The sequence below is a fragment of the Acomys minous genome, assembly GCF_964271855.1.
Source record: "Acomys minous genome assembly, chromosome: 13".
Classification (NCBI taxonomy): Eukaryota; Metazoa; Chordata; class Mammalia; order Rodentia; family Muridae; genus Acomys; species Acomys minous.
In genome coordinates this window covers 108060518-108075551 of record NC_140495.1, presented here as the reverse complement: position 1 = coordinate 108075551, position 15034 = coordinate 108060518, and the positions used below count along the sequence as shown (strand labels likewise).

Here is a 15034-nt window from a genome sequence, read left to right as displayed (position 1 = left end):
TCTTCCAGAGGTCCTGAGTTCAATTCCCAGCAACCACATGGTGGCTCATAACTGTTTGTAATGTGATCTGATGCCCTCTTCTGCATACAGGTGTACATGCGGGCAGAACACTGTATGCATAATAAATAAATAAATCTTTAAAAATAAACAAATAAGCAAATAAAACTGTATGCAAGACTGTCCAGTCTACAGCAGCTGATGAAGCACTTCAGACACCACATAACGACAAACACCAAGTGTAAAAATCTTTAAAATACTCTAAAACCAGCCGGGAGTGGTGGCGCAAGCCTTTAATCCCAGCATTCGGGAGGCAGAGGCAGGCGGATCGCTGTGAGTTCCAGGCCAGCCTGGTCTACAAAATGAGTCCAAGACAGCCAAGGATACATAAAGAAACCTTGTCTCAGGAGGAGGGGGGGAAAAAAATCCCTCAAAGAGTCAGGCAGTGCCAGGACAGCCAAGGCTAATACAGAGAGATCCTGTCTCAAAAAACAAAACAACAACAACAACAAAAAACAAAACAAAAAATGAGTCAGGTGGTGGCACACGCCTGTAATCCTAGCACTAGGAGGCAGAGGCAGGATCTCTGCGTTTGAGGGCAGCCTGGTCTACAGAGGGAGTTCAAGGATAGTCAGGGCTATACAGAGAAACCCTGTCTCAGGAGGAAAAGAAGACCTCAGAGAATAGTTGTTCTTTCTACTTTTTTTCGTCCTCTCCTCCTCCCTTCCTTCTTTTCCTCATCTTCCTCATCTTCTTCTCTTTCAGTCCTGAGGAATGAACTGCAAGCTTGCACACACTAAACAAGTGCTCTACCACTGACCTCCTCTGAGAATTCATGGGTAAGAATGTCTGTGAAACTTGCAGGCTATGTGCACTCTAGACAGGAAGGCAGCCACCCCACTCAGAGGGCAAGGGCAACCCGTATTATGCATTAAGTTAGGTTTGTGGCTTTAGTTATTCTACCACAAGTCTTCAGGAAGAAAAAAACAACAACAATAATATTTTGTCAGAGGAAACACCTGTTTCCTTGGTTTTAATTAGATGGTTATAAATTATCCAAACTATTATTTTTCGTGACTAGTACTTACCAATACTTAGTGGGCACCTTAGTTGTACACAAGAAAGAGGAGGGCAGTCGCTGTTCTAGAGAGGACTAGAGGCTACAGGGCTAAAGAAGGCACACAGACAGGATGCACAGAGCAGCGTGGCCTGCCCGCAGCACCCCCAGGAGACCGGGAAGCACACAGAAGCACAGTGAAACACAGACCACCTGAGGGGCTAACTCTCCTGTTGGTACCTTAGACACGGTCGCATAGAGTCAGACAGGCCTAAGACTCACATTAGCTGAAGCTCTTCTGGAGTTCCTGGTCCTCCTGCCTCTAGCTCCCAGGTGGAAGGGGCTGCCACACCCAGAGAGTGAACTGTTCTCACCCAACCTGTGGAACTTGCCACAGTACTTCCATGAAGCGGCTCAAATTTCTTCTATTTCACTTGTATACAAGAGGTAATTGCCAAATGAGTTTTATTTTTTCTTTTATTTCCAGAGTTTAGACATATCTCCCCATGCAGTAAGTCCTTTGTTGAAAGTAAACCTGTAGCCGGATGTGATGGCACATGCCTATTACAATACCAGCACTCTGGAAGCTAAGACAGGGATTAGCAAAAGGCCAGCCAAGGCTGCCTGTGAGACTCTATCAAAGTAAATAAATAAAATAAAGTAAACTTTATCGTACTATTAAAATGGAACAGTACAAGCCAGGTATGATGGTGCACGCCTTTAATCCCAGCACTAGGGAGGCAGAGGCATGAGGGTCACTGTGTGTTTGAGGCCAGCCTGGTCTACAAAGCAAGTTCAGGACAGCCATGATAACACAGAGAAACACTGTCTCAAAAAACGAACAAACAAACAAAGGAACAGTACACAACTTACATTTTGGGTGGTAGAAATTAGATGTTTAACTAAATTTTTATATCACACTAAGGCACAAAGTATGAAAACAAAAATTGTATTATTTGCTCTCAAAATTTATTGGCCCACCTGGTCTACAAAGTGAGTACAGGACAGCCAAGGCTACACAGAGAAACCCTGTCTCGAAAAACCAAAAACCAAACAAAATGTATTGGCCCAAAACTTAGGTGTTCAAAACTCCATCATATATTACTAGACATATTCTCAAAGTACAACTATACCACTGTCAACTGTCACTGAAGTTATTACCAAGGCTATTTTCCTCTCATATCAAAAGCTTAAAACCTCATTTCTAACAAAATCACCTTAGTTATTCACTGAGGGAACCCTTGCCAATCACTGTTGTTTCAAGCAAAAATCAAGCCCACTAACCAAACCCACTGCTGGATTTAAAAACAACAACAACAACAAAAAATGTCATGAAAAAGATTCACCAGGAGATAGTGATTTTGAAGGCACAATGTACATACTGTTGTTCCCAGACACTCTGCCACAGTCAGGAGGGCTCTAACCTAACGAACACTTTACTCCATTAATGGACCCAAAACCTGAATAAATCCTTGGGAGGTAAAGGAACTGAGTTAGGTGACAGGAACATGCTTCTGGGACAGTGTCTTGCCCAAGGCCCTCCATGTCACGACTTTGTCCTCATGTCCTCACGTCCATCATGTTTCCATGATGAGAGCTACTCACCACAGCTGACCAACGGGGCTGACATTTCCGCAACTTCAAGCAGCAACAGGTGGACAACAACACTCTAATTGCCTGATTTTGTTTGTATTTTGAGACAGGTTTCTCTGTGTAGCCTTGGGTGTCCTGGACTCACTCTGTAGACCAGGCTGCCTCAACTCAGAGATCCACCTGCCTCTGCCTCCCGAGTGTTGGAATTAAAGGTGTGCGTCACCACCGCCCGGCGGCTAGGATTCTAAATATTTACAACTATATGAAAATACTAGATGTAATACAGCAACCAAAATGTGGGAACTATATACTGAACACTGCTTTAAGAGAGAGAGAAAGACTATTTAAAAATGTCTTTTTAGATTTTTATTTTTGGTTTTTGGTTTTTTGAGACGGGGTCTTTCTGTGTTAGCCTTGGCTGTCCTGGGCTCACTTTGTAGACCAGGCTGGCCTTGAACTCACAGCAGTGATCGGCTTGCCTCTGCCTCCTGAGTGCTGGGATTAAAGGAGTGTGCCGCCATGCCCACCTGTTATTTTTAGGCTGGGTATGGTGGTATGCCTTTAATCCTAGCACTTGGAAGATGGAGGGGGAGACAGAAGGGCTTTCTGTGAATTTCAAGCCAGTTTGGTCTACATATTGAGTTCCAAAACAGCCAGGACAATGGGGGGAAGGGGAGTGGGGGAGAAGAGAGAGAGAGAATTGTCTTTAAAAAGGGGGGGGGGCGCAGTGCTGGAGAGATGGCTCAGCTTAAGAGCACTGTCTGTTCTTACAAAGGTCCTGAGTTCAATTCCCAGCAACCACGCGGTGGCTCATAACCAACCATCTATAATGAGATCTGGTTCCTCCTGGCATGTAGGTACACATGCAGGCAGATACTATATAAATAATAAATAAATAAATCTTTTTTTTAAAGGGATTTATTTTTATTTTACGTGATGGTTATGGGCACCAGAAGGAGGGGTTAGCTCCTTTGAGACTGAAGTTACAGACAGTTGTGAGGAACCACAACTGTGAGGACTGAACACAGGTCCTTCAAGAGTAACAAGCTCTCTTAACCCCTTAGCCATCTCACTACCTCCCAAAAAAGACTTATGAAGTACACAAATATATAATGTTGAGGTGTCAGAAATTTCAGCATTGTTACATCATCAATCATCACAAACTGATCTACATATTCAATATAATTCCAATCATAATCTCTGGACTTTCTGTATACATTAAATTTATTTTAAAAAACAAAAACTGTGAAGAACCGACAATGGCCAAAATCAATGTTTGTTAGGTGGAAATAACTGTATACCTTAAGTCTCACCTAATAACATGCATTCAGGACAGCTTGGTGGGGTAACAGTGTTTGCTGCACAAGCTGGACTACACAGTTTGAGTTTGAGCCCAGAACCCATGTAAAGATACAAAGAAAGAACTGAGTCCTGAAAGTTGTCCTTTGATTTACATACATGTGCCACAGCATACACATAGCCCTATTCACACATCAATTTACTATGGTTCATGGAACTAAATCTGTGAGACTAAGCCTATAAAAATTCCAGAACAGACAATGTCTCTATGTCTCAAAAATAAGCAAAGATTTCTTAGAATACAGACTACCACAGCTAAACAAGGAAATAATGCTGGCTTTTCAAGATGGTTCAGTGGGTAGAGGCACCTGCCACCAAGCCTGAGTCCTATCCCTAGACCAACATGTATAGTGGAACATTAGAGCTTTCCCAGGACACTGGACTTCCACACACATGTTGTGATATGTGTACTAACACTCTCAAACAAAAACAACAAATGTGTGCCAGGCGTGCTGGCACCTGCCTTTAATCCCATCACTCACGGAGGCAGAAGCAAGTAGAGCTCCATGAGTTCAAGGCCAGCCTGGTCTACAAAGAAAGTCCAGGACAGCCAGGGCTACATAGACAGACCCTGTCTAGAAAGACAAAAAAGAAAAAAAAAGAACTCCTGAAATTCAATAATAGTCAAGACAACAGCTAAGCATGGTGATACAAACCTTTAATCCCAGCACTCAGGAGGCAGAAGCAGGCTGATCTCTGAGTTCAAAGCCAGCCTGGTTTACAAAGTGAGTTCCAGGACAATCAGGGCTACACAGAGAAACCCTGTCTCAAACAAAAAGCCAAGACTATATTTTAGTTGGGGGGAAAAGCTGGGACTGGTGGTGCATGACTTTAAGCCCAGCACTCAGGAGGCAGAGGCAGGTAGAGCTGCATAAATTCAAGGACAGCACGGTCTATACAGTAAGTTTCAGGACAGCCAGGACTGTTTAGTGAGACCTAGCAGGTTTTTGCGGTTTTGTTCTTTAGTTTTTATTTTACTTTATTTTATTGTTTTTTGAGACAGGGTTTCTCTTGTAGTCCTGGCTGTCCTAGACTTGCTTTGTAGACCAGGCTGGCCTCAAACCCACAGAGATCTGCCTGCCTCTACCTCCCCAGTGCTGACATTAAAGGCGTGCATTACCACATGTGGCTTGGCTTTGTTTTTTAAAACTGGGCAGTCTAGGACAGCCAGGACTAAAAGAGAAACCCTGTCTTGAAAACAAAACAAAACAAAAACACAAAACAAAAGTCAGCTATCACTAGTCCCATTAACTAAGTCGTTAGAATGGCAAGTTCTCACCTGTCATAGGTAACTTCCTAGCAATCCTTCAAGGCAGAAGGTATTACCCACACTTTCCTGCTGAGGCAGCTGACACATAAAAAAAGACTTTAGGAACTAGCTCCAGCCTCATACAGCTGCTCCTCAGAAGGCAGGACTCAGACCCCCAAGGAGAGACATCACACTGCTTTAATGAAGGGCGCGTGATAGGACCAGATTATCTCCTTTTGTAATGCAATAGCATGCTGGGTTATAGGCCAGTAGATGTAGTTTTAATAGAAAAGATTTGGAAAACTGTCACACTGTCATTCCACTGCAATAGATAGGCTACAGCATGGCAGCTGCTACCCTGGTCTCCTTTTAATGCACTAGGTATGACTCTACACCATGTAAGCACAGCAAGTTTTTCATCCTTGTCTCTGCTTTGTTTTTGCTTTGTATATGATAAACACACACTCTACTACTGAGCAACATCCCCAGCCTCAAAACACAATGTTTTCAAACAAAATTCGTTACCTCATTTCTCGTTCTTCATGTTGAGCGATAAGGTTGCTATAAAAATTCTCCAGCGTCACTTTGGTCATTGTCACCCTTTCCTTCGTGTGGTTACTCATAGATGAGCACGGTGTAGATCCTGTCATTGCCATGGCTGCTAGAAAGACAGAGTGGCATCAGTGTGCGTCCTCCACGTGGCATCGACAATCAAGCACCCCTAGGCCCTGGTCAAGATATTAATTGGTACACTCTTTGTGGAGGACAAACAAATACAAAGCAAGAGCCGGGCAAACAAGCCGGTGTGCTGGTTAATTGTAACCGTCAGCTTGACACAGTATAGAATGGCCTGGGACGGGAATCTCAGGACAGACGTGGGCTTGTGAACGTATATGTGGAGATTTGTGTGTGTGTGAGTGCTGATGTGTCCCAGCACTCGGGAGGCAGAGGCAGGTGGATTCCTGTGAGTTCAAGGCTAGCCTGGTCTACAATGTGAGTCCAAGACAGCCAAGGCTACACAAAGAAACCCTGTCTCAAAAAAACCAAAAAATAAATAAATAAATTGTGCTGGTGTGGAAAGAACCACCCACTGCAGGCGGCTGGAGAGACGGCTCAGCAAGTTAGTGACCTGGTTCTTGCTGAGTTCAGCTCCAAGGACTCCCGTGAGACAACTCAAAACCACCTGGGACTCCATCACTAGGACGTGACCTCCTCCTCAGCTCTATACCTGCTGTACACACACATACGAACACTTTTTTCTTTTCTTTAAAGACTGAAAAAGGAAGCTGAGCACTAACAGACAGCATTAATCCACTGCGTTCCTGTCTTAATGCAGCTGTGAGAGGAACCGCTGCTTCAAGGGCTTGCTTCCTTAACTTCCACAGCGATGGACTCTAACCTGGAACAGTGACCCAAAGAAACCCTGCCTCCCTCAAGTTGCTTTTGTCAGGGTGTTTTATCACAGCAACAGGAAACACAGGCTGTGATCAGGAGAACCTGGCACATGACACCTGTTAGCTCTCTACTGCTCTGGTAAAAACCATCACCAAAGCAACTCGGAGAGCCACACCTTATTAGGCTTATACATCTCGTGTCACAGCCCACTGAGTGAAGACAAGAACTCAGGCAGGAACCTGGAGGCAGAACCTAGAGCGGAAGCCGTGGGGAAGCTGCTTACTGGCTGTCTCTCCACGGCTTACTTAGTCTGCTTCCTTACACACTGCAGGGCCCAGGGGTGGCACTGCCCACAGTGACCTGGACCTCCACATCAATCAGGACTCAAGAATGTCCAACAGGGGGCTGGAGAGATGGCTCAGCGGTTAAGAGCACTGTCTGCTCTTCCAGAGGTCCTGAGTTCAATTCCCAGCAACCACATGGTGGCTCACAACCATCTGTAATGGGATCTGATGCAGGCAGAGCACTGTATACATAATAATAAATAAATAAATCTTTAAAAAAAGAAAAAAGAATGTCCAACAGGCTAATCTGACAGGAGCATTTTCTCAACTCAAGTTCTGTCTTCTTAGATTCTAGTTTATACTAAGTTGACAAAGCAGCCGGGCGTGGTGGTGCACGCCTTTAATCCCAGCACTCGGGAGGCAGAGGCAGGTGGATCTCTGTGAGTTTGAGGCCAGCCTGGTCCAAAAGCAAGTCCAGGACAGCTAAGGCTACACAGAGAGAACCTGTCTCGAAAAAAAAAATTTTTTTAAAGACTTAATTATTTATTATGTATACAGTGCTCTGCCTGCATGTACTGCCTGTATGTCAGAAGAAGGCACCAAATCTCATTATAGATGGTTATGAGCCATCTGGTTGCTGGGAATTGAACTCAGGACCTTTGGAAGAGCAGCCAGTGCTCTTAACCTCTGAGCCATCTCTTCAGCTCCGAAAAAAAAAATTTTTTAAGACAAAGGAAAACTAGAAATAATATGAACAAATATATAATAGAGACAACTGACAGTGTGAAAAGTCTTGTTTTTTTTGGGTTTGGTTTGGTTTGGTTGGGACAGGATTTCTATGTAGCCTTGGCTATCCGGGACTCACTTTTTAGACCTGGCTGACCTCAAACTCACAGAGATCTGCCTGCCTCTGCCTCCCTGAGTGCAGGGGTTAAAGTAAAAACACTTGTTATCTATAGGTGGTTGTGTTTTTTTTTTAATTGGTTTTTGTTTGGGTTTGGTTTGTTTTTGTTTTTGTTTTTTTGAGACAGAGTCTTGCTGTGATGCTGTGAAGGCTTTCCTGGGCTGGAACTCAGTGAGTATGGCTGGTTGGCCTCATGATGACCCATCTGCTTTGGTCTCCTGAGTGCTGTGATTAACAGCAGTAGTTTGGTTTGGTTTTGGTTTTTTCCCTGGTTTTTTGGGGGGCGTAGTGGGGGGTGGGGGAGATGAGTCGCTTTTTGTTTTTAGGATATTCAGACAAAAACTGTATAAACAATAGTGCATTCAGAGCAGATATTCAAAATCAAGGATCTATTTTAGTACCAAACATTTTGATCCACAACAGCAAAAGTTAAGTATTCACAAATGCAAAACCCTGAATTACTTAAACCTAGTCCCATAAAGTATCACACTGTTTTCTGACAGGGCAGTCCCTACCAATACTGAAGCGCACTGCTTTCAGAACAACTGTAGAGGATTTGAAAACCTCTGGTGTATGAAGCTTGGGTGTGGTTTCTTATTTGTCAGCCTGTACACCCTCCACCCACAGTGAAAACCACACGCACTCCAAGTGTGTTTGGAGAGAATACCTAAAACCAGACATTAAAAGAAACCAAACAAACCAAAACCCCAGGGCAGTAAAATGGCATTGGGCAAAAGTGCTTTCCACCAACCCTAAAGACATGAGTGCAATGCTGGGGACCTAAGGGTTGTGGAGAAAACCAGCTCCCACAAGCTGCCCTCTGACCTCCTCACACTTGCAATGGGAAGCCACCTCAAGCCTCTAAACACCCCCATTCATGCACACACACAATAAATACAAATTTAAAATAAGAGTTGTCAAGCTGGGTGTGGTGGTGCACACCTTTAATCCCAGCACTAGGGATCTCTGTGAGTTCGAGGCCAGCCTGGTCTACAAAGTGAGTCCACAACAGTCAAGGCTACACAGAGAAACTCTGTCTCAAAAAAACAAAAACAAAACAAAATAAAAAACAAACAAACAAAAGAGAGTTGCCTGAAACTTTCTGGAGAGTCTACATACATAGTTACTGTGTCTGTCTGTGCATGTGTGTGCACACTGCAAGTGGGAGAGGGTGTCACCTGGAAGCCAGGCTGGCACTGAACTCATGGCAATCTTCCTGCCTGGCCTTCTCAAGTGCTGGGACGCAGGTGTGAACCACCACACACAGTTCTACAGGCAGCAAGGTCTGAGCAACTAGAATTACGTAAGGGTTCACGCTACAGCTCCGAGCTAGAGAAAGGAGACAGGCACGCAGGCAGGCTACTCCTTCCATACAGTGCGTAGGGCACGCAGGCAGGCTACTCCTTCCATACAGTGCGTAACTAGTGACCTGAGCTGAGCAAGCTAAGGATGTCTAGTTGTCAACACAGCTGAAGGAAGAGAACATTTACAGATTGGTACATAAAGAACTGGGCAACAAAACTCTGACTTAGGGGTAGTGAGGTAGTTCACTTGCATGTGCTTGCCCAGCATGCCCAAGGCCCTGGGTTCTGTGCCAGAACAACAACAAAAAAGGACGGGGGAGGGGGGTGCATCTTATACAAGTCACCAATATTACCTCCTACACTTTCAAAAGATCCACAGGGCCAGCTGGTGAAGTTCCAGGATAGCTAGGACTACACAGAGAAACCCTGTCTCAAAAAATAAATCAATCAGCCAGGCAGTGGCTGCGCACGCCTTTAATTCCGGCACTCGGGAGGCAGAGGCAGGCGGATCGCTGTGAGTTTGAGGCCAGCCTGGTCTACAAAGCAAGTCTAGGTCAGCCAAGGCTACACAGAGAAACCCTGTCTGGAAAAACCGAAAAAGAAAAACAAAATCAATCAATAAAAATAAAAAGATACATAGGAAGCCAGGCATAATGGTTCACACCTTTAATCCCACTTAGGAGGCAGAGGCAGAGACAGATTCTGTGAGTTCAAGGTCAGCCTGGTCTACAGAGTTCCCAGATAGCCAGAGCTATATAGTGAGACCCTATTTTTTCCCCCTTTGGGTTTCTCTGTGTAGCCTTGGCTGTCCCGGCTTTGTAAACCAGTCTGGCCTCTACCTCCCAGAGATCCCACTGCCTCTACCTCCCAGAGTGCTAGGATTACAGGCGGGTAGCACTGTGGCCGGCGTGGGACTCTATCTTGAAAAAGCTAAGATAGTTAGTAGTATATTGAGTGCACTTAAAGATGCCAAATACATTAGGCAAACAAAATCTTTCTTTTTTGCTCAATATCTAATACAATGCTAAGGACTACACGATCATTTCCTTTTGAGCTCACTCTGTGGGCCAAGGTGGCCTGGAACTCGGGAGCTCAGCCTGCCTCTGCCTCCCGGGGTGTGTAGCACCTCACCTGGCCCTTCTGACCTTTGTTCAACCCCTTCTCTGTACCTTCACTCATAAAAGCTTTAGCCTAATTCTAATAACCTTTAATCAAAAGGTACAATTATTATTGCCCAATAGCAATTTACAGGTTTACTGGGTCAACCAAGTGCTTCTTAGAGACAGGGCTTTCCCTCCGGTTTCCGTAATTCAAACTTCCTGCCCTGACCCACAAGCCACTGGAGTCCTATTTATTTGTCTCCTTCTACTCTGCAAAGATAAGGAATGGTGCGCAAGAAAGTCTTAGAAGGTTACTGATTTCTGTTTTTTGTTTTTGTTTGTTTGTTTTTTCAAGACAGGGTCTCTCTGTGCTACCCTTGACTGTCCTGTACTCACTCTGTAGACCAGGCTGGCCTTGAACTCTCAGCCTGCCTCCACCTCCCAGATGCTGGGATTAAAGGCATGCTCAACCATGCCCAGCTCTGTTTTTGTTTTGGTTTTTTTGGAGATAGGGTCTCTCTGTGTAGCCCTGGCTGTCCTGGACTTGATTTGTAGACCAGGCTGGCCTTGAACTCACAGCAATCCACCTGCTTCTGCCTCCCAAGTGCTGGGATTAAAGGCGTGCACCAACACGCTCGGCTTTTTTAAATTTTTTATTCAGCAACGCATATACACTCTTCATAAAGCTCAGTACTAAAGTCCGTGGACTCAGAATATGGTCAAGTGAGAACCGCAGTTTTATTCACCATAGTTATGCCTGGCTGGTGCCTTTTCCATGGTACTGTCATCTCAACAAATACCACCTCACCGACATTTTCTTTCTTTGTAACCGAAAGAAAGGTCTATTATCTTTCGTTGGACAATTCAAGCTGACACCACAACAATAGAGCCACAAGTGAGCTGGGTGGTGGCCACACAGGATTTTAATCCCAGCACTCGGAAGGCGGAGGCAGGAGGATCTCTGTGAATTTGAGGCCACCTTGGTCTACACAACAAATCCCAGGCCAGGCGCAGTTACACAGCTCACCTTTGAGACCCAGCCTCAAAACAAACACATAAACAAAACACTCCGTTTGTGATGGAGAGGTGGGTGCACGAAGGTGTGGGGAGGACAGAGCTGTCCTGTTATGAGGAAGCTGGTATCTGATGTTTGGGGTGGGGCAGGGAGCAGCTCTTGCTGCGGCGGTGGTTTTTTTGTTTAGGGAAACCGCATGTACCGGTTAATTCACAGCCAAGGTGAGCTGAAGGAAGAGGAAGCAGTGGGTCTACCTCACGCTGAGGCTCCTGTTCGTTCTTGAACAAGCTTCTCTTGTGTCTTTGGCTTCTTCACAGGCTGCGGCTGGCAGCTGTTGTGCGCTTTTGGACACACTTTTCCTCCGACTCTTAACCCACTTTTTCCTCTCCTGCAGCTCGATTCCTTTTCGCAGTTCTTCTTAACGCTCCTCTGACCATTTGCGGCGAGCTTAAGGTGACAGGAAGCCAGGCACACACACACACACACCAAACTAACCGCGAATTAGGGAGCCGGCGCGTCCCACTCCTACCCAGGGGACTCTCGAACCTCAGACACCCTAGAGTCCTTGCCGCCCAGGGGGAGGCCAAGGTGAAGACCGGTTCTGACCGAGGTCCCCGAGGGGCCGGGCCGGTGGCAGCCGGCACACAAAGCTGGCGACGAGGAGAGGAGGGAGCGGCACGCTGAGCGCCGACAGAGTGAAGAGAGCGGACGAGCAAGGGGGCCTGGGGCGGGGGGGGGGGGGGGACCAAAGAGAGAACGCTGTCAGGAGGCCGGGGAGGCCGGGAGGCCGCGGGGACAGGGCGCGCGGCGGGAAGGGGAGCCCCGGAGCGCACAGACGCTGCGCACGGACCAGGCGGCGTGCGCCCGAGGCGACGGCCGCGAGACACTCACCAGACCCGGGGGGGAGGGAGGCGCGGGGCCGGCGGCGACGGCGCAGACGCGACGTGCGGGCAGCCCGAGAGCGACCGCGACGCGCCGGGGACTCCGAGGGAGCACGGCCGCCGAGCCGCGACGGGAGAGGACAACAGGAAGAACCCCAACTGCCGGAGAAGACGGCAGCGCGGAGGGGCCAAGGCTCCCCAGTACCCCTCAGGCTGTGGCGAGGGGGCCGCCGCGGCCGAGACTGCGCATGCGCCACCGGCCCGCGGCGCTGCCCGGGCGGCAGGACTGCGCGTGCGCGGAGACGCCCCGCCCACTTCTTCACTCCTCACCCGGCTTCGCCCAGCCAAGGAGGCTTAGGGAGGCCAGGGGAGAGCTTAGTGGGCCGGGCTCCGAGGTGCTTGAGCTGGGCAGGGTTAGTTCGCCTTTGTTTTGTTACTTTTTTCTTTTGAAATAATTATAGACTCACCAGAAGTTACAAAAGGAAAACAGTGAAGTTCCGTAAAAGCCAGCACCCACCCAGCTTCCCTTAACGTCTTACATAAGACAACCCGGCTCAACACCCGGAAATTGACGTTGGCTCTATATCAACTAACCAATGCGATTAACGGCCACGACTGGGATTTAACGTTTGCCATGCACTCGTGTATGAGGATGTCTTTAGTTCTGTGAAATTTAATCAGACTTTTCCCCGACTTTGACTTCAGATCATTGTGGCCATAGGTCTGTTGGAACCCCTGGTCCTGTTTTTCATTATTGTAAAGGATTACCGTTCTTTGCTTGGGGCCAGGTAAGTTCTCACACCTTCATTGTGCTTAGAACTTAACATAAAGACTCTTATTCATTCCCAGAGGACTGAGCACGGTGCCCTTGATTGGAAAATCTTAAACTCCTGAAAACAATGTTGAGTAATTACACATGGTCCCAGTCTCCCTGAAAAGGCCTCCTCCAGGAGCAAGGGGGGGGGGGGGTGCGCTCCTTCTATTACTCATTCCCTGAGCTTTTCGCGTGTGTTCTGATTCACTTTTTTTTTTTTTTATGTGCATTGGTGTGAGGGTGTCAGATCTTGGAGTTACAGACAGTTGTGAGCTGCCATGTGGGTGCTAGGAATCGAACCTGGGTCCTCTGGAAGAGCAGACGGTGCTCTTAACCACTGAGCCAACTCTCCAGCCCCTGATTCACCTTTTCTAAGTGGCAAGACCGTAGGATTTGGTTTTCTTCACGCACAAGATCTCAGACTTTATTTCCTATGTGAACTGAAAGAAACTTCACTGTGTCATCTTCAAATCCGAGTTTCCTTTAGTCCAAAAATCAGAAACCAAAACACGGCTGAAGAGGTAGCTGGCTACTCTTCCAGAGGACCCAGGTTCAAGTCTCAACCTTGGGTCCCCTGGGACTGAAGTCAAGGACAGTTGTGAGCCATTGCTGCAGCCCAATTGTTCTCATTTTACGTGTGTGTGTGTGTGTGTGTGTGTGTGTGTATGTGTGTGGCCTGCATGTGAGTCTGTGTGCACACCACCTGCATGCAGTGCCAACAGAGGCCAAGAGGGTGTCAGACCCTCTCAAACAGGAGTTACAGGAAGTTACTAGCTGCCATGACAGTGCTGGAGACTAAACCAGGGTCTTCAGCATTTTTAACAGCTGAGCAATCGCTCTATTCCCCCATTTTGATTTTTTTTTTAATTACACTGAAATATTCCTTATTTTGCTAATGTATTTTTGGCCTCTTGATTTTTTTCCCTTGAGACAGTCTTATGTAGCTCAGGCTAGCACAAACTCAATGTGCTGCTGAGGCTGAACCTCAAACTCTCCAAGTCCTTCTGCCTTGGCCTCACAAGTCGTGAGGTTACTGGTGTGGGTGACTGTGAGTGGCTCACTTAGATTATCTGAAAATTGAATTCCTGAGCCAGATGTAGTGACACATGCCTTTAATCCCAGCACCCGGGAGGCAGAGGCAGGTGGGTTGCTGTGAGTTCAAGGCCAGCCTGGTCTACGAAGTGAGTCCAGGACAGCCGAGGCTAACACAGGTTCGAGTCAGGTTCACGTGTGATTGCTTCACCAGCTGAAGCTCTTAAGCGGCAGCACAGCCCCCAGCCCTGGCGCCCCAGCCACAGAGGCAGCTCTGTCAGCCATAACAGATCAGGAATGCAATTTGATTGTGATAGCCTGGCGCTTCCCGGAACCAGTGTGCATGCACATAATTCCCTAAAATCGGTTAAAGAAGCGACACAGATTTGGGTGGAGGGCTCAGCAGGTAAGAGCAAATACTGCTCTTGCAGAAGAACGCCCCCCAAGTTCAGTTCCCAGCACCTGCATGATGGCTCCCAACCATCCGTAACTCCAGCCCACAGGAAATCTGATGTTCTCTTCTGGCCTCCTCCAGCAACGCACATATGGTAGTGCACAAGCAAAACACCTATACATATGAATTAAAAATAACTGGGGGTAGGGGTGGGGGTGAGGTGGGGGTGGGGACGGGGCCAGATAGAGAGCTTAGTGTTCAAGCATACACATTGCTTGTGTAAGGAACCCAACTTTGGTTCCCAGCATCCATATTGGACATCTCATAACTGCCTGTAACCTCAGTAGATCCCACACACACACACACACACACACACACACACACACACACACACAAGCCCAGAAATACATCTAGCTAAAGATCTTTTTTTTTTCTTTCTAAAATCAGAAGTAAATTCTAGGGACTGGGTTATGTAACTGTTTGATTGTCAACACTAACAGATTCTAGTTCAAATGGGGGGTAGAATCTGGGTCCTGCTTTTCTCACCGACCCCCCAGGACATGCTGATGCTGATGCAACAAGAGACAGCAGCCCTAGTACTCTGCCAAGACCACAGTTAGTGAGGTGCGCATGCAGGTGAATATGTGTGTGTGTGT

The 15034-nt window shown here is 47.0% G+C and overlaps 1 protein-coding gene across 4 annotated transcripts in view; it reads right to left on the bottom strand.

Annotated features, from left to right (window-relative positions):
- Positions 1-12412, bottom strand: part of STK38 (serine/threonine kinase 38) — a 41513-nt gene extending 29101 nt beyond the window's left edge. The window contains exons 1-2 of one of the 4 annotated variants that reach the window (XM_084754053.1): positions 12149-12412; positions 5781-5916 (exon numbers count right to left, since the gene is read on the bottom strand). In XM_084754053.1, coding sequence (XP_084610179.1) covers positions 5781-5911 — 131 coding nt within the window. In that variant the 5' untranslated portion in view covers positions 5912-5916; positions 12149-12412. Of the gene's footprint in view, positions 1-5780; positions 5917-11511; positions 11960-12148 lie in introns of those variants that run through there. The other 3 variants (XM_084754050.1, XM_084754052.1, XM_084754051.1) reach the window with 3 other exon arrangements.
- Positions 12413-15034: the final 2622 nt, after the last annotated feature.